Raw genomic sequence first — 18,359 nt, 5'->3', positions numbered from 1 at the left:
CTTTAATTTTCCACAAGTTGTATTTTTGAGGATAGGATAGACTATTGACCAATATTTACTTTAAGCCCAGTGAGTCACACAGCTAGCTTCAATATAATCCCACTTCCTGCAATGTATCTATTCCACTCTCTCAGACTCACCTTCCCCAATGCATTTGTGCTGATGATATGTTTTCATACACCTTCCACTGCAGCAGGTTTGTGAGGGATATTGACCACATCCATCCAGTTTCCTGCATGAGTGCTCTCACCTCTTGTTTAACTACCCAAAACCACCAGAGGGCTCCAATCCTCTTTCTTCGAAACGTCGCAGCTCGCCCTCTTTCTCCACCCCCCCCCCCCCACCACCGCCACATATTCAATAGAGAATGGCCTTAGTCCCACAGATTCTTTCATCCTCTCTCGATATTCTGAAAGAACTGTCCTCTCCATGACACCCTGATTCACTCTTCAGTCACCTCTAACTACTGCTTCCCTTTGCACACCTCTCTAGGCAAGTATAAGGAGGTGCGAAACTTTCCCTTTTACTGCAGCTATCTCATCCTCCCGAGGAATAGGCAGATAATTAGTACTCAATACGTGAACTGGCGCAGTCCAAATGCCTCTTTCTGCACTATAAGGCATAGATGAGCTAGATAGATAGCCAACAGCTTTTGCCACTATTCTCTCCACCCCTTTTATCTGTAGCTCCCCCTACCCCCACATCTAGTCCTAAAGAAGGATTATACCTGAAACATTGACACCTCCACCTCCTGATGCTGCCGCACTTACTGTGCACTTCCAACCTCCTGCCTGTCTACTTCAGCTTTTCCCCTTGGTAGGAGAGTCTAACAACTAGAGCCCATAGGTTTAGAGTCAGAGGGGAGAGATTCAAAGGGTCCAGAGGGGCAATTCTTTCATATGGAGGGTAGTGAGTGCCTGGAACAGGCTGCCAGAGATAGTGGTGGAAGTGAGTAGAATTTCTTCATTTAAGAAATGTTTAGACGGATACAAGAATAGGATAGGTATGGAGGGATATGGATCTAATGCAGGCTAATGGGACTAGATTAACTGTGAAAACTGGGCAGCGTGAGCAAGTTGGGGCCAAGGGCCAGTTTCCATGCTGTAGACCTCTGACTCTGTATCAAGTCTATGAGTTAAGGATGTTAAATGAAGAGGGGGACCATTGACATCCCTGACCAGGACTACATACTGTAGGATGAGGAACAGTAACTGGTACCCATCCTGGCACCAACACACTGCATTTTCAAACCACTGATTCCTATCAGCAAAATACTTTTGTGCTTTTCTATGGAATACTCTAAGTATGTAAGCGAGCTCGCTGAGCTGGAGGATTTGTTTTCAGATGTTTCATCACCATATTAGGTAACGTCATTGGTGAGAGTCTCCGGTGAAGCCCTGGTGGTATTTTTGATGTTAACCATTTGGTCTGTGTTTGTTGTTTTTCTGTAGACACTGGTTTGAAGCTCTCCATTAACTGTACATTCAGGAATAGGAGTCTGTTGTCATTCTCCTCCACTTTTGTGAATTTTATGCCTCTCAGGATATTGTTGATGGTGTTGTATGTTTCCTCTAATTTGTTCCATTTTGTGATGACAAAGATGTCATCCACGTGGCGGACCCAAAGTTTGGGTTGGATGGATAGGAAGGCAACTTATTCAAGGCTCTGCATTACACTTTCCGCTAAAAGCCCTAATATTGGTGATCCTGTGGGTGTTCCATTGACTTGTTTGTAGGTTTTATTAGCTTGAGGATGTTGTCTTTGCTGATGAAGTTGGTGCTGTGTGGTGTTTGTGGTCCTGGTTTTCCTAGCAGTGATGCCAGTGTTTCTTTGGCCAGGTCGGTATCAATTGATGTGAAAAGGGCTGCAACATCAAATAATACATATTTGCTGCTTGCTGTGTGGTCTTCTCAACAATGGGGTTGCCAAACTCAGATTTGATTCTTTGACGGATGCTCTGACTGACTGTGAATTGACCAAGTGTCAGAGCTCACCCTGCAAATACCCTACACCAAGGTTTGTAGCTAAATTAGGGCCATTCCACACTGATGGCTGAAAGTTCAATCTGTGAGGTGTCAAGTTGAGTGTAACTTTGCGGGACTGTATTGCATGTGCTTCTAAATGAGAGAAGGGATATGAGGTACCAGAGGGCACCTGGGATTCTAAGAACTATTTCCTGTCAGAAGTATGTTTTACAAAGAGAAGGGGAAAGAAATGGTAGTGAGTGTGAACATCCCAATTGCTAGGTTTGCAGATAACAGACACTGCAGCCACTAGCTCTATCAGGATCCAGTACAACTAGCTAGGCCAATGCACAATGTAACACCAGCTCCAACCACACCTTTTGAGCATTTGGAAGGAATGTAATGTAAGATTATAAGGAGGTTCCATATAATTGCTTCAATCTTCGGTGACACTCTTTGCCGTTTGGTGAAACCTGACCTGCTTGTTTTTAATCTGCATTTGATCTGTGAAGCTGTTCTCTGAGGAGAACGATCCATTGAATACAATTACTTGAGTGTTCTGTGACTTGTGGCCTCCAGGTATCAGGTGGGATACTAGTGTACTGTCCCCATTAGAGAGACAGACCTTGTACCTTCTGCATCCATTTTATTGTTCTGTTTCCTGCTTTATTCTGATGGCAAAGGTCACAGAATGAGGAGGTAATTGTGAAATGGTTCATTAAACAAGGCTTGGCCTATTTGTATTTGAACCTCCATTATGACAACAGAGAATTGCTGGATGGAGGGATTATTCTCCTACGTTAAATCATCCTGGGAGAAGAACAAAACAATGTGACTAGCAACACAATTTTTTTAATGACATCAATTGCACAGCGACTAAAATATTATGGTTGTTCTATGGAACATTACAGTTTGGAATGAAAAATAAATTGAAAAGCCGCAGTAGCTGCAGCAGCTTGGTTTTGCCATGAGGATTACAAAGGTTCATTTTTGCAGTAGTTTATAAAGTGATCTGAACCTGAAACAAAACACACAGGCAATAACGGTCACTTTCAATTGCGTTTCAAACAAGAACACTTGAGATTTTTATGTTTCACTATATTACACTGCGCCAAATTTAAAGATATAATGTTTACTGATCTGCTAGGCCAATGGCCTCAGAGTTGCTCTCTTTTGCTCAGTCGCAATTGGGCGGCACGGTGGCACAGTGGTTAGCACTGCTGCCTCACAGCGCCAGAGACCTGGGTTCACTTCCCGCCTCAGGCGACTGACTGTGGAGTTTGCACATTCTCCCCGTGTCTGAGTGGGTTTCCTCCGGGTGCTCCGGTTTTCTCCCACAGTCCAAAAAAATGTGCAGGTTAGGTGAATTGGCCATGCTAAGTTGCCCGTAGTGTTAGGTGAAGGAGTAAATGTAGGGGAATGGGTCTGGGTGGGTGTGCTTCGGCGGGTCGGTGTGGACTTGTTGGCCCGAAGGGCCTGTTTCCACACTGTAAGTAATCTGATCTAAAAAAAAACAATTGTTTCCCTTGCTTGGATCGCCTAACTGACAGAAATCTGACTAAAGGCTATGTGTGTACAACCCTACTTCAGACAAAGCTGTAAAGAGTTGTTTGCCATAGTGATGGGTAAAAGTTGTGGAGGGGGATCTGGTGTTATTGCTCATAGATACTGGTGCGTAACATAAAGGTAGAAGCCCTACACAATGTGGCCACCATTAATTGGGAAGAAGTTTTTTTTATTTAATTCATTTCATTGTATGTGGGCATTTCTGACAAGGTCATAATTTATTGTCTATCTCTAATTGCCCTTGAGAGTGTGCTGGTGTGCTGCTTTTATAAGCCAGTCTATTGGGAGTAAGTACATGTGCAGTGATGCGGGGAAAGGGGCTCCAAGATTGTGAAGGGACTGTGATGTTTCAAGTCAGGCTGCTGAGTGAATTGTTGGGGACCTTGCAAGTGGTCATGTTGCCATGCACCCACTGCCCTTCTAGGTGGTTGGAATAACAAAGTTTGGAAGATGCCGTTGAAATAGATGAGTTGTTGCAGTGGATACACACTGCTGCAACCTGTAGAGGTGGTGGATGTGGTGCCAATCAAATGCTGCTTTGTCTTCAAGCTTCTTGAGTGTTGTAGCTGAACCCATCCAGGTAAGTGGAAGTGTAGAATCACACTTCTCAGTTGTTCTGTGTTGATGGTGTTCAGGCTTTGGAGAGTCAGCAAATGAATTATGCATCAAAACTTTCCCAGCCTTTGACATGTTCCTGTAGAGGCAGTGGTATAGAGGTAATGCCACTGATCTAGTAACAAGTGCTGGTTGATGACACTGTCAACTACACCATTCATCACCTTACTGAATATCAAAAGTCAAATATTAGTAGTAGTTGGTCAGGTTGAATTTGTCGTTTTTTGTGGGCAGGACATACCTGGGCAAATTTACACGTTGCCAGCTAGATGCCAGTTTTAAGTGTACTGAATAACTTGGCTAGGGGCACAGCTAGTTTTGGAACACAAGCCTTAAGTACTATTTTTGTAATGTTGTCAGGGCCCATAGCTTTTGCTGTATCCAATGTATTCAGCTGTTTCTTTATGTCATCTGGAATGAATTGAACTGAATATATCTGTGATGCAGGGAACCTCCAGTAGAGCCCAGGATGGATTGCGAACTTAACACTAGGCCGAAACTTATTGCAAATGCTTCATCTTGTCTTTGTGCTGAGGTGCTGGGCATGCCCATCATTAAGGATGGCATTTGGGGAGACTGCTCCACTAGTTGCAAGTGCTGGTTGATGGCAATGTCAATTACAATGGCAATTCGTCACTTCACTGATCATCAAAAATTATATGTTAATCTGGTAATTGGTCAGGTTGAGTTTGTTCTGAAGAAGGGACACTAGACCCAAAATGTTAACTCTGCTTTCTGTCCACACATGCTGCCAGGTCTGTTCCAGCAATTTCTGATTTTTGTTTCTGATTTCCAGCATCTGCAGTTCATTTGTTTTTTTTTCTCCCCCTCTGCTAGTTAATTGTTGAGTTGCTCAGACTTATTTGTGACTGGATGTGGCAAGATTGCAGAGCTTAGATCTGATCCATCAGTTATGAGATCGCTTAGCACCATCTCTTGCATGCTGCTTGTATTGATTGCGATGCAAGGCATCCTCTGTTGGAGCTCCTTCAGATCAATACTTCATTTTTAGGTCTGCCTGTTGTTGCTCCTGGTATGCCCCCTGCCCTCTTCATTGAACCAGGGTTGAGCTGCTGACTTGGTGATTGCTGGTTGGTGGGGCGTGGTGTTGTTGGTGGTGTGGGACGAAGGGTTATGCTGAGCTATAAAGTTACAGATTGTGGTTGAATACAATTCTGCTGCTGTTGATAGCCCTCAGCACATCACGTCTACCCAATCTTGAGTTGCTCGATCTATTTGCTTCCTGTTCTATTTAGCATGGGGACAGTGCTACCAGCTAATTTGGATGCAATTCAGTAGATAATGCTTCACTCTCAGTTTTAACAGTGAATATGAATATAAGCACTATGACTGAATTGACTGAGCTTTGTTCATGAACTCTGTGTCGACAGGTTTAACAGTTCAGGAGCTGTTACTCAGTCAAACAGGTCCATGATGATCTTAATGCTGCAGATGAGTCTATTCCCATCAATAAATTATTATGTACTTATCTAGCTTCCCCTTAAATATACTTGTGCATTCATTTCATTTATTCCTTATATTAGCAAGTTCCACACTTGACTCTGAATAAGAGTCATGCCAGATTCGAAATATTAGCCCTGTCTCTCTCTCTCTCTCTCTCTCTCTCTCCACAGGTACTACCAGACTCACTCGTTTTCTCCAGTGTTCTGTATTTGTTTCGGATTTCCAACACCTGCAGTATTTTGCCTTTTTTTCCACATTTCATTGCCCAGTTAGTTTCTGCTGAATTCCCCACTGGACATGTTAGTGAATATGATATATTTATGGTTTCTGGTCACTGTCTCACCTGCAAATAGAAACATCATCTCCACATCTAACTTATCCAATCTTTTCATAATTCCATTCAGACACCCTTTGGGCTTACAAGAGGAAACAGACCCTGCCTGTATCCATCTTGCCTAATATATATAAAATTTCTCAATGCTCAATATTCACAAAGGAGAAAGACATTATAGCCAGGGATTTCAGTTGGTGTGGTGAACATGCTAAGATGATTGAGGAGCTATTCTGTGTTTTAGCAGGTATAAAGGTGAATAAGTCCCCAAGGCCTGATGAGATCTCTCCTAGGCTGCTAGGGGAGGCAAGGGAGGAGATTGCTGGGTCCCTAGCAGAGACATTTAAAATTTTGTTGGACACGGGTGAAGTGCCAAATGACTGGAGGATGTGGTTCCTTTGTTCAAGAAGGTCAGTAGGGATAGACCATCTTCGACATCTACCCCCTACAAGCCAAACTCCCTACCTGCTTCAAGAAGACCACCATCATCCCATTACCAAAGAAAGCACATGCAAAACTTCTTAATGACTACAACCCAGTGGCTCTGACCTCCATAATTGTGAAGTGCTTCGAGAAATTAGTCATGGCCCACATCAACTCCAGCCTCCCAGCATGTTTCGATCCCCTGCAACATGCCTATGGACGTAAAAGGTTCACAGTGGATGCCATTTCCTTAGCTCTGCACTCATCGCTGGGACATCTGGACAACAAGGACACCTGAATCAAGCTTCTACTCATCGACTACAGTTCCACCGTCAGCATAATCCTCTCCAGACTGATCTCAAAACTCTGGGACCTGGGTCTCATCTCCACCCTTTGTAACTGGATCCTCAGCTTCCTGACCGACAGACTGCAATGAATGAAGATAGACAACTGCTCCTCCTCCCAGGATAACCTTCAACACTGCAACACGGCGGCTCAGTGGTTAGCATTGCTACCTCATAGCGTTAGGGACCCAGGTACAATTCCAGCCTTGGGTGACTGTCTGTGTGGAGTTTGCACATTCTCCCCACGTCTGCATGGTTTCCTCCAAGTGCTCCAGTTTCCTCCCACAGTCCAAAGATGTGCAGGTCAGGTGAATTGGCCATGCTATATTGTTCATAGTGTTCAGGGATGTGTAGATTAGGTGCATTAGTTGGGGTAAATATAGAGTAGTAGGGTGGGGGAATAGGTTTGGATGGGATACTCTTTGAGGGTCAGTGTGGACCTGTTGGGCCGAAGGGCCTGTTTCCATGCTGTAAGGATTCCAAGAAAACTTCTAGGAAACCTGGAGCCCTCCAAGGATGCATTCTCAGCTCCCTACATTACTGTGTCGCTAAATTCCAAATGAACACCATCTACAATTTTGCTGATGACACCACTGTGGTAGGACGGATATCAAACAATAGCAGGTCAGAATACAGAAAAGAGGTAGAGGGCTTGGTGTCATGTTGAAATGATAACAACCTCTCTCTCAATGTCAGCAAAACATTGACTTCAGAAAGAAAGGAGGAAACTGCTCCCCCATCTACATCAGAGCGGGGGTTGAAAGCATCAAGTTCCTCAGAGTGACAATAAACTATAACCTGTCTTCGACCTCCCATATAAATGCGACGGTCAGGAAGGCAGAACAACGCCTTCCCTTCCTCAGGTGGCTTATGAAATTCAGTATGTCCATAAGGACCCTTACCAATGTAGATGCACAATAGAAAGCATACTGTCCAGGTGCATAATGGTGTGGTCCGGCAACTGCTGTGCCCAGGACTGTACAAAATTATAGAAGGCGGTGTGCATAGCCCAGACTATCACCGAAGCCAACTTTCCATCCATGGACTCCATTTACAGTTCTCTCTACCATGGAAAGGCTGCCAACATCAAAGACCCCTCCCATCCAGTAATGCTCTCCTACAACCTCTGCTGTCAGACAGAAAATACAGAAGATGGAACATGTGCACAAACAGATTTGAAAACACCTTCTTCCTTGCCGTTATTAGACTGACAAATGGTCACTCTGACTTCAAGCAATGTTGACCTTGCATTATACACCTCCTGTACTATGTAACCTGTATTGCTCACTCTGTCTAAGCACTGTATGATCTCTGTGTCCTTGCTTACTGTGATCTGCCTCTACTGCTCGTAAACAAAGCTTTTCACTGTGTAGTACGAAGGTAAATGTGTCTACAATAAATCAAATCAAATCAAATCACAGACTAGTTATGCTGACACCAGTACAGGTAGTAGGGAGATTTATAGGAGAAAAAAATTCTGAGGGATAGGATTAATCTATATTTGGAAAGGCAGTGATTGATCAGTGATAGTCAGCACAGATTTGTTCAAGGGAGGTTCTCATAGAATGTCTGCACTGTGGAAAGAGGTCACTTAGCACCAACCCTCCGAGCAGCATCCCACACAGACCCAACCCACACACCCTGTCCCCGTAACCCCTCATTTACTATGATGAATCCACCTAGCTTGCACATCCATGGACACCATGGGGCAATTTAGCATGGTCAATCCACCCTAACCTGCACATTTGTGGGTGGAAACCGTAACACCCGGTGGAAACCCACGCAAACACGAGGTGAATGTGCAAACTTCACACAGACGGTCACCTAAGACTGGCACCAAACCCAGGTCTCTGAAGCTATGAGGCAGTAGTACTAACCACTGAGCCACTATGCCACCCATTCTATGTGGCTAATTTAATTGAGTTTTTTGACAAGGTGACTACATGAATTGATGCGGGTGATGCAGTTAATGTGGTTTCCATGAACCTCCGTAAGGCCTTTGACAAGGTCCCACCGGAAGGCTGGTCCAAATGGTAAGAGCCCATGGGATCCAAAGTGAGTTGGTGAACTGGGTCATAAAGTAGCTAACAAATAGGAGGCAAAGGATGATGGTGGAGGTTGTTTCTGTAACTGTCACCCTCTGACCAGTGGTGTACCACACGGATTAGTGCTAGGAATCTTGTTATATACATTAACAACTTAGATGATTAGTAAATTTCTAGATAACATGAAAATTAGTGGTGTTGTTGATTTGAGGAGCATGATCTCATGCTACAGTCTAATACTGATCAGCTGGTAAATTGGGCAGAGCAATTGAACACACGAAATTTAATCCTGATAAGTGCAAGGTAATGCATTTTGGGAGGTCTAATAAGGGAAGAATATACAGAATGAATGGTAAGTCCTGAGGGAGTACTGAGGAACAAAGGAATCTTGGTGTACAAGTCCATAGATACCTGAAGGTGTCAGCACAGGTAGACAAGGTGGTGAAGAAGGCATAAGGATGTTTACTTTCGTTGGCTCTGGTGTAGAATATCGGAGCAAGAAGGTCTTGTCACAACTTTGTAAGACGTTGATTAGGCCACAGGTGGAACACCGTGCATTTCTGGTTGCCACACCGTCAGAAGGACTCGATTGAACTGGAGAGAGTGCAGAGATTTACTGAGACATCGCTGAGGATAAGAACAAAGTAAATTTACAGCCCAGAAACATGCCCTTTGGCCCTCCAAGTCTGAGCCGATCCAAATCCAACCTATCGCCCAATTCCTAAGCATCTGTATCCCTCTGCTCCTCACTTACTCAGACATCTGTCCAGATTCCCCTTAAATTAATCTACCGTGCCTGCCTCTACCACCTCAGCTGGCAACACGTTCCAGGCACCGACCACCCTCTGTCTAAAGTACTTGCCACATATATCTCCCTTAAACATTTCACCTCACACCTTGAATGCATAAACTCTCGTCATTGAATCCTTCACCCTGGAAAAAAGCTTATCTCTACCTACCCTGTCTATACCCTTCATGATTTTATAGACCTGAATCCGGTCCCCCCCTCAATCTCCTTTTTCTTTATAAATGAAAATAAGGACGGGAAATCTCCGTTATGAGGAGAGACTGGATAGACTGGGTTTGTTTTCCTTGCAGCAGAGGAGGCTGACCGGTCAATCTGAGTTACGACGTTTCGGACATGAGCCCTTCTTCAGGAAAGGGCTCATGTCCGAAACGTCGATTCTCCTGCTCCTTGGATGCTGCCTGACCTGCTGCACTTTTCCAGCAACACATTTTCAGCTCTGATCTCCAGCATCTGCAGTCCTCACTTTCTCCAATCTGAGTTACACCAATTTGAGAGGCATGGATCATGAGAATCTTTTCCCATAGCAAACATGTATAAAATCGGAAGGTGTAAGTTTTCACTCATAAGGTGATAGAAATATGGAATGTCCTGTCTGAGATGATGGTAACATTTAGGAAGCATCTTGATGAGTATTTAAAAGACCAGGCATAGTAGGCTATGAACCAAATGCTAGTAAATGTGACTAGTAAAGTTTGGTGTTTGTTGGTTGGTAAAGGCTTGAGGGCCTGTTGCCATGCTGTATGACTCTCTGAGCTCTCTTAGCTTCCTTGTAAAACTCATTCCTTTTATGATTTTGAGGCCAGCATTGTGCCCAATGCACTCAAGTGTGCACTAACTTTGTTGTTTTCAACTTGAGAAAAAAGACTTGGATTAGATGAACTCTCTATCTAAAGTTTGTCTTTGGATATGTTATTATTCTGATCAGGAAAGACAGCTTTTTTAACCCCAGCTATTTCTAAGCATTGTCTGTTAAAATACAGAAAATTCCCCAACTTGAACAAAGCAGGTGTAAATTGCAAACAGCTGAAATTAACTTTGGATTTGAGAGTTTATGAGACAGTGCAGTGGAGAATTACCAGAATTTTCCAGGCCTTGAGGCTTGTAGCCCCAAGGTTATGTTTGTGGAACTAAGGTTGTTTTCCTCTGAGTGAAGAAAAATGTGTTGCTGGAAAAGCGCAGCAGGTCAGGCAGCATCCAAGGAGCAGGAGAATCGACGTTTTGGGCATGAGCCCTTTCCTGCCCTTCTTCAGGAAACTCTTTCCTCTGAGTGAAGGCAATTAAGGGGCAATTTGACAGAAGTACAGTCTGTTTCTCTATAACGAGATGGTTGCATTCCTGTGCAACCCCGCATTCTATAAAAATTGAACTTTAGAAACAGCGCATAAAGTGTTGGTGATGCAATCGCATTGCAGCCAACACATATTTTAAACGTTTGTGCTTTAAAAACAGTGTCCCCAATTCCTCAATCACATTTCAGCGAATTCGCTTAATGAAACGCACATTATAGCAGAACAACCTGTGTCCAAGATATACATCAGTTTGGCTAAGGTAGGCAAAGGCAAATTGCTTTATTTAGCTGTTAGCATAAAGACTAAGGGACACGGATTCAAGATTTGAGCCAGATATGAAGGGGGGATGTTTATAAGAGCTTTTTTACATAATGAGTGACCATACTTTGAGCTCAATGCCAACAATGCTGGTAGAAATAGTGATTAATGCTTCTGAAAGGAAATTATATGGATGCCTGAGGGAAATAAACTTAACAAGGATAGAGCCAACAGTTTGGAAATGACCATATTCTTCAGCGGAGATCCGGCCTGGACTGTGTAGACCAAATGCCTTCCTCTGTTATAGAAGACCCCTTGATTTGCTTCCATGTACTGCCACTACTACAAATTCCCCGTGTCAAATTGTGATATAATATTGCAGCAGTTACATTTGACTGTCATTGAGATCAGAAGTTTTGGGAATTGTTTCAGCCCTTATTGCTATTCATCTAACACTTGACTGAGTTTCAATAAGGTAGAAGAGATTGCAGCTGCTTCTGATTACTGGTACTGAACAACTATTACAAATTGACTCAACGGTTTAGCAACGAGTTATTGCTCTTAAAAAAAAAAGCAAACTACTGCATTTGTTAACCAACTCAGCAAAAAAATATTTTTGGGAATACAGCATTTTAGTTTTGGTTAACATTGTTGTGAATGAAGACTGGCTTAAGATCTAAATTTTCTGTTGAAAGGCCTGGGTGAAGGCCAAAGTTGCGATTCCTTTCAGGAATTTCCACTGAAAAGAAGCAGTCGTGCACTAAAGAAAGGACTTGGGTTAAATATACTACACAGTACACTAAGAACGCACATCTAACCTCCAAGAAAAAGCAGCCAGTTTCACCCAGGGAATAGCTGATCCTAGAGGCCAGCAAAATCCCTGGTTCACTCCTCCATTTATGACAAATCCACGGATGCCATTGAGTGCACTGCTTCCCAGACTTTTCCCTGCTGTGTCCCTTCAAAATGGATGTGACCCCAGAGTGAGAGGGTTGAGAGGTGGGAAGGAGAAAAGACTTGAGATTTAAAAAAACGGGTTGGAATGATTTCAAGATTAGTTTTGTTTTGAGCCACCATTTTTCCATGCTCTGATTCGGGCCATGCAATGCCTTTGGAGCTTGTTGGGTGTTAGGCCACACTCGCTGAGCAACTGGAAAGAATAAGATTTGTGTTATGCCTGGGGCCTTGGCTCAGGATCCAGAACTGTCAAGACAAAGAGTTCATTCCACAGACTGACACCATTGCTACCACCAGGGAGTGATAGCAATGACCCCCCCAGTTACACATCTTGTATTCACATTGGGGGGTCATGACCTACAGGTTGGCAACCAGAGTGTTACAGATTCTGCAGTTAGTCTAACCTGGAGGGAAAATCAACCAAAGTACTTGTTACTGATGCCTATCTAATGACTTCTCACAGAAAGTGTTTGCCAATGATGCTTGGCATCAAGACGATCAACTATTTTTTTGTGGTCCTCCCCCAATCCAATAGCCTTCAAATGCACAAGTCCCCCAAACTTCCAGGTCTTTGGGGTGAAGGAGGTGTAATTGTGGAGTAGTGATAATATATCGGATGGAAATGTGGATTGGGCTTTTTTGGTGAAAGTGTATGTTATCAGAAGAGGAGTGATGGTGTCATCTGCAAATGCAGTGAATCTGTAACTTGAACCCCATCTGCTGCAGATGTGCACAGTACACCAAAACCCAGCTGTGAAGGAAATAGCAGCCACAAGTATTTAGAATGTCATTTAGAGTCATGCAAAAAAAAGGCATGGAAACAGACCCTTCAGTCCAACTCGTCCATGCTGACCAGATATCCTAATCTAATCCCATTTGCCAGCATTTGACCTATATCCCTCTAAACCCTTCCTACTCATCTACCCATCCAGATGCCTTTTAAATGCTGTAATTGTACCAGTCTGCACCACTTCCTGTGGCAGCTCATTCCATACATGCACCACCCTCTACGTGAAAAAGCTCCCCCTTTGGTTCCTTTTAAATCTTTCCATTCTCACCTTAAAACTATGCCCTCTAGTTCTGGACTCTTCCACCCCAGGGAATTTTTGGATTTCCTGAAACATTGTCTTTTTCAAGTTGGCTTTGGCTGATCTAAGAGAGCAAGTTAAGGTTGTGGGAATATGTTCTTGCACCTGTCTACCCTGCCCCCCAATGCAAACCCTTACCATCACAAAATTCCTGCCCGGTGGCCAGGGTCCCAGTTAGCAGCAGTATGGTTTTGATTGGACTTGAAGCAGTTTTATTCTTGCCCAAAAGTTGCACTCTGCCTGCATCTAGTACCATTGTGGTTTGGCAGGAACCTCAAGGTTCTGATAAATTAGATTAGATTTGATTAGATTACTTACAGTAGTGAAAACAGGTCCTTCAGCCGAACAATTACCCTCTGAGGAGCAACCCACCCAGACCCATTCCCCTACATTTACCCCTGACTAATCCACCTAACACTATGGACTATTTAGCATGGCCAATTCACCTGACCTGCACATCTTTGGACTGTGGGAGGAAACCAGAGCAGCCAGAGGAAACCCACGCAGACACGGGGAGAATGTGCAAACTTCACACAGACAGTTGACAGTTGCATGAGGCGGGAATTGAACCTGGGTCTCTGGCGCTGTAAGGCAGCAGTGATAACTGCTGTGCCACCATTACGAATAATGAATAGGCATTTGGACAAAGCATGGAGGGCATCTGGTAGCTGAGGAACTTGTGTAAACAAAAAGAAAAATAATATTTAAGATGCACATTTGTTAAAAGCCAAAACTCAAAGCTTTATTCATGAAGTTTGGATTCTGTAAAGGTGGGAAATAAAGCACCTTCGTGCACAGTGTTGGTCATTCTCCTAGGTGTAGCAAGAGTGAACTGTGAGAGGGTTCTCCTGGTGTTAATTCAGGAGCTGAGAAGGAGCAAAAGGATTGGATGTTCCTGTACATGTAAATCACTAAAGCCTAGTGCACAACTACAGAAAGTAATTAAAATGGTTTCTGAAATGTTTGGCTTTTTCTTCAAGGGATTGGAAGGCAAACATGAGAATGTGATTTCAGAGAGCCTTGGCCAGACCGCCATTTGAAGTATAGTGCCATTTTTTGTGGACTTTCCCCAGAAAGGATACATTAGACTTGGAGAGTATGCACTGTACCAAAACGAACTGAAAGATAAATTGGGATATATCCCAGAAGTTGAGATATTGGATGCTGTAGAGAAGCAAGCTATGCTGAGTCCAAGTGGACAGATATAAAAAGCAATCTGATAGATTAAGAAGATTTGGCGTTTATCTCAAGGACCTTGGTATCTAAAGGGAAGGAAGTTTTGCTGCAGTTTTCTTAAGCTATGGTTACACCTGAACTGGTGCGGAGTGTTCATTTTTGCATACTGCACCTTAGGAAGACCAAATTGACCTTGCCAAGATACTGTCACGTTTCATCTGAGTGATAGCAAGCCTTAATGGATTAAATGATGAAGATGGGTTGCATTAGCTTGACTTCTATTCCTTTGGCTTTAGACAGTAGAGGGGTGATCTACTTGGGGGGCAATATTTAAAGTAACTAAAAAATTCCAAAGAGAAGATAAATTATCTGAAATCCACAGCAATGGCACGCAGTCTTAAAATTAGAGCATGATCTTTAGGCAGAGAAATTAGAAAGCATTTTCACAAAAAAAAAATGGAGAATTTAAATTTGCTTTCTATTTTCCATGCTAGCCATAAGCCTTCTTCAAGTTAGGATACTCTGTTAGTGTTGTCTTGGTAGTTTTGATCAGTTTCTTAAACAAATCGGGTTGGCAGGAGATTCTGTGATTCTCCACACCCAGCCCCTGTCACCTTATGTTTTATTTTTAAAATCAACCTGTTTCAATATGTAATGACATTCCTGCAGTGCAAGTCGGACTTGAGCCCAGATGTTCTATCCCAGACTGTTGTTTCTAAGCTATCAGTGGATTGGCTGACAATAATGAGAAAATAAATGTTTTGCTGTGCAGTGGTGGTGTCCTTTTCCCTGGTCAAAAAGTCCAAGTTCAGCACTTACCTCAGCATGCGACGGCCCTGGTGATGTGTCCTAACACATCCATACAGGTTCAGTAAGACAAAAAGACATAGGAGCAGGATTAGTACATTGTTTCCCTTTGAGACTTATTCACTAAATGAGATTTTGATTCGTAATCTCTAACATATTTCACCAAGCAACCTGAAAGTGAGAACTGATGGCTAACCTGGAGACCTGATTCATATAAAGTAATGGTAGAATGCTAAACAGGATTTTGTGGCTGAGATCACTGTCCATGTACAGCAGTGAAGAGTTCACCTTCAGGAGCTTAGAATGTACAATTGCAATGGAATAGAATTACATAGAGTTATGAGAGACAGACTGAAGTAAGGTCAACTTAGTAAACCCAGAGCTCACTGTGGAGGTGTTTTTATTTTCTAACTTTGTTCTCAAGGGCAACAGTTAACCAATGCTGTGCAAATTAACCATTTGGCTACTTCACAGTGCATTAACAATCAAGAGCACAGTGTGGAACTAGAGCCATACATAATGGGTGGCATGGTGGCTCAGTGATTAGCACTGCTGCCTCACAGTGCCAAGGACTAGAGTTTGAGTCCACCCTTGTGTGACTGTCTGTGTGGAGTTTGCACATTCTCCCTGTGTTTGTCTGGGTTTCCTCCGGGTGCTCTGATTTCATCCCACAGTCCAACGATGTGCATGTTAGGTGAACTGGCCATGCTAAATTGCCATAATGTGTGTAGGCTGGTGGAATAGCCAAGAGATATGCAGGATTACTGGGATAAGGTAGGGGAATGTTCTTTTGAGGGTCTGTGTAGACTCAATGGGCCAAATGGCCTGCTTCCACACTAGGGATGCTCTGATAAACCAGCTTAAGCAAAAGTGGCAAGCTTCCTCCCTTAAAGGCTACCAGTGAACCTGTTGGTTTTTATAAGCATTCATGGTATCAGACTGCAAGCCTGCTCCATTCATTTTCATAGCTGGCTATGGTAGAATTTGAACTCTACCACTGGATATTTAGTTCAATACCAGAACCTGTACACTGCCATCGAACAACAGAATGTAATTTTTCATTGACTCTACTTGTTCTTTCTGTAAATCATTTGCAATCAGTTCTACGGGTCTAGTTGTGCTTAGTTTACCTATAGAAAATCTGCAGTGTTGGCCTTGGACTGCCACAGATATTGGAAGAGAGCATTGTTTGATATACATTTACATTTAACCCGGGTGCCTACTTTCCATGAATGATTTTTCCATGATGGCAGCAACAACATGGACTGTTTTCAGGGCCAACCACTACTGTACGAGAGAGCAGGGGGTCTCAAACCCAGGCCTCCTGGCTCAGCGCTAAGGACACCACCACTGTGCCATAGGAGCCCTCATGATGATTAAGTACTATGTGAAGCTTTTGTATGTAGGACATACTCAGGTACTTGTATGGTTACTGTTTTGACAGCTTATTGGACCTTTTTCTGTCAGAACTTTGTTCCATTGATCTGCCAGTGCTTGGCAGGGAAGGAGAATGGCAATTCACTAACCCAGTTTGAGGCTTATTTGCTTTGTATTTGCATTGTCGAGTTCTGTGACTCATTAACACTTTTGTTTTTGATGGCTGCAGCACAACCTATGTTCAAATGTGTTTCTTTACCACAACAGGGCTGCAACAAGTTCAAACTGGAACCTCATGGAGACCAAGAAGCAGCCCTGGCAGCAACAAAGAGGACAACGAAAGAAGGGGACACGGAGAAAAAACTGTGATCACTGTCAATGATAATATTGTGAGAATTCTTCATCATCTAGAAGAGGACATCCAGTCTGCATTACAGAGACTCAGTAGGCTGGAAGACCTGACAATGTCACAGGTATTGAAATTATTTTAATGTAGCTTCATATACTCTGTTTTTATTGTCAGTTTAACAACCCAGTTTCTGAAGAGAATTTTTAAGGTTTCACTTTGATGCAAAAATAAAACCAAAAAAGGGCCAATCGATCCAGAGAAGTTAAGAGCATATCATTATTTTTTCTTTGAAATAAAAATGTAAGTAAAGAAACAAAAACATTTTTTGAAAGGTGGTCAAACTAAATAACAGTTATCGTACAAGACATTGGTGAGGCCACTTTTAGAATACTGCGTACAATTCTGATTGTGTGTTGAGAGGAAAGATTTTGTTAAACTTGAGAGAGTGAAGAAGAGATTTGCAAGGATGTTGGGGGGCTGAAAGGTTTGAGCTGTAGGGACAGGGTGAACAGGCTGAGGTTTTATTACCTGGAGTGTCAGAGGCCGAAGGGTGACCTTGGAGGGATTTATAAAATCATGAGGGGCATGGATGGGGTGAATAGCAAAGGGTGGAAAGAGTCCAAAACTAGACGGCATGGGTTCATGGTGAGAGGGGAAATATTTAAAAAGGAGCTGTGAGGGATAACTTTTTCACGCAGAGGGTGGTGCATGTATGGAATGAGCTGCCAGAGGAAGTGGTGGAGGCTGGTACAATTACAGCATTTAAAAGGTACCTGGATGGGTACATGAATAGGAAGGGTTTAGAGGGGTCTGGGCCAAAGGCTGGTAAATGGGACTATGTATGTTTAGAATGCCTGCAGCATGGACACGTTGGACCAAAGGGTCTGTTTCTGTGCTTATTCTCTGTGTGACACAGTTGTTAATAAAGGGACTTCACGTGAAATCCTGCTAGCTCCTTGCTTTTATCAAATGTGGTATCAACTTTTAAAGAAAATTCATGTGAGATGTAGGCATCAGTAGATATTGCCCAACCCTAAAGCAGAATCTGTGTTTGCTTACTGTCACTTGCCTCCCAGTATGATAGGGGGAGAAGAGTTGTTAGAGATGACAGTGGGCAGCTTACCTTTGGTTAGTCAAGTAGGGTTGAGTGACTCACCATCACCAGATGGTTTCAGGAAATGAACTGCTGGTTGTATGGGGAGCAGGATCATCGATGGGAAAAATGGTATCATGTTCTTGCCGAGTAGAATCTGGCAGGGATGCCTGAGATCCAGTGGAACTAGGGAATATGTGATGCTTAAATGTTTTAAAAGGATCATACGGATGAGCATTGAGGATGTAAGTGGCATGGGGGCCTTTGTGGTAGTATCCCTACCTCTGGACCAGAATGCCTGGTTTCAAGTCTTCCCCTGTCCCAGAAGTTATTAAGAAAGTATCAATAAATGGCACGAGGGTCTCTTGTGTAGGCGTGGAAGGCCCGAGTTCAAGTCCCAGCAGG

General features: G+C 43.3%; 1 protein-coding gene across 5 annotated transcripts in view; it reads left to right on the top strand.

Moving 5' to 3' along the window:
• The window catches only part of acbd4 (acyl-CoA binding domain containing 4), a 118,736-nt gene that overhangs the window by 59,064 nt on the left and 41,313 nt on the right, over positions 1–18,359 (top strand). For all 5 annotated transcript variants that reach the window (XM_043675059.2, XM_087977853.1, XM_043675060.2 and 2 more), the window contains one exon: positions 16,780–16,985. In XM_043675059.2, coding sequence (XP_043530994.1) covers positions 16,780–16,985 — 206 coding nt within the window. The remainder of the gene's footprint in view (positions 1–16,779; positions 16,986–18,359) is intronic.

Source organism: Chiloscyllium plagiosum, unplaced genomic scaffold (assembly GCF_037043375.1).
Source record: "Chiloscyllium plagiosum isolate Xiang-an unplaced genomic scaffold, Cpla_swu_hap1 HiC_scaffold_32, whole genome shotgun sequence".
Taxonomy (NCBI): Eukaryota; Metazoa; Chordata; class Chondrichthyes; order Orectolobiformes; family Hemiscylliidae; genus Chiloscyllium; species Chiloscyllium plagiosum.
Note: the sequence above shows the minus strand (reverse complement) of the source record. Positions and strands in the feature narration are given on the sequence as shown.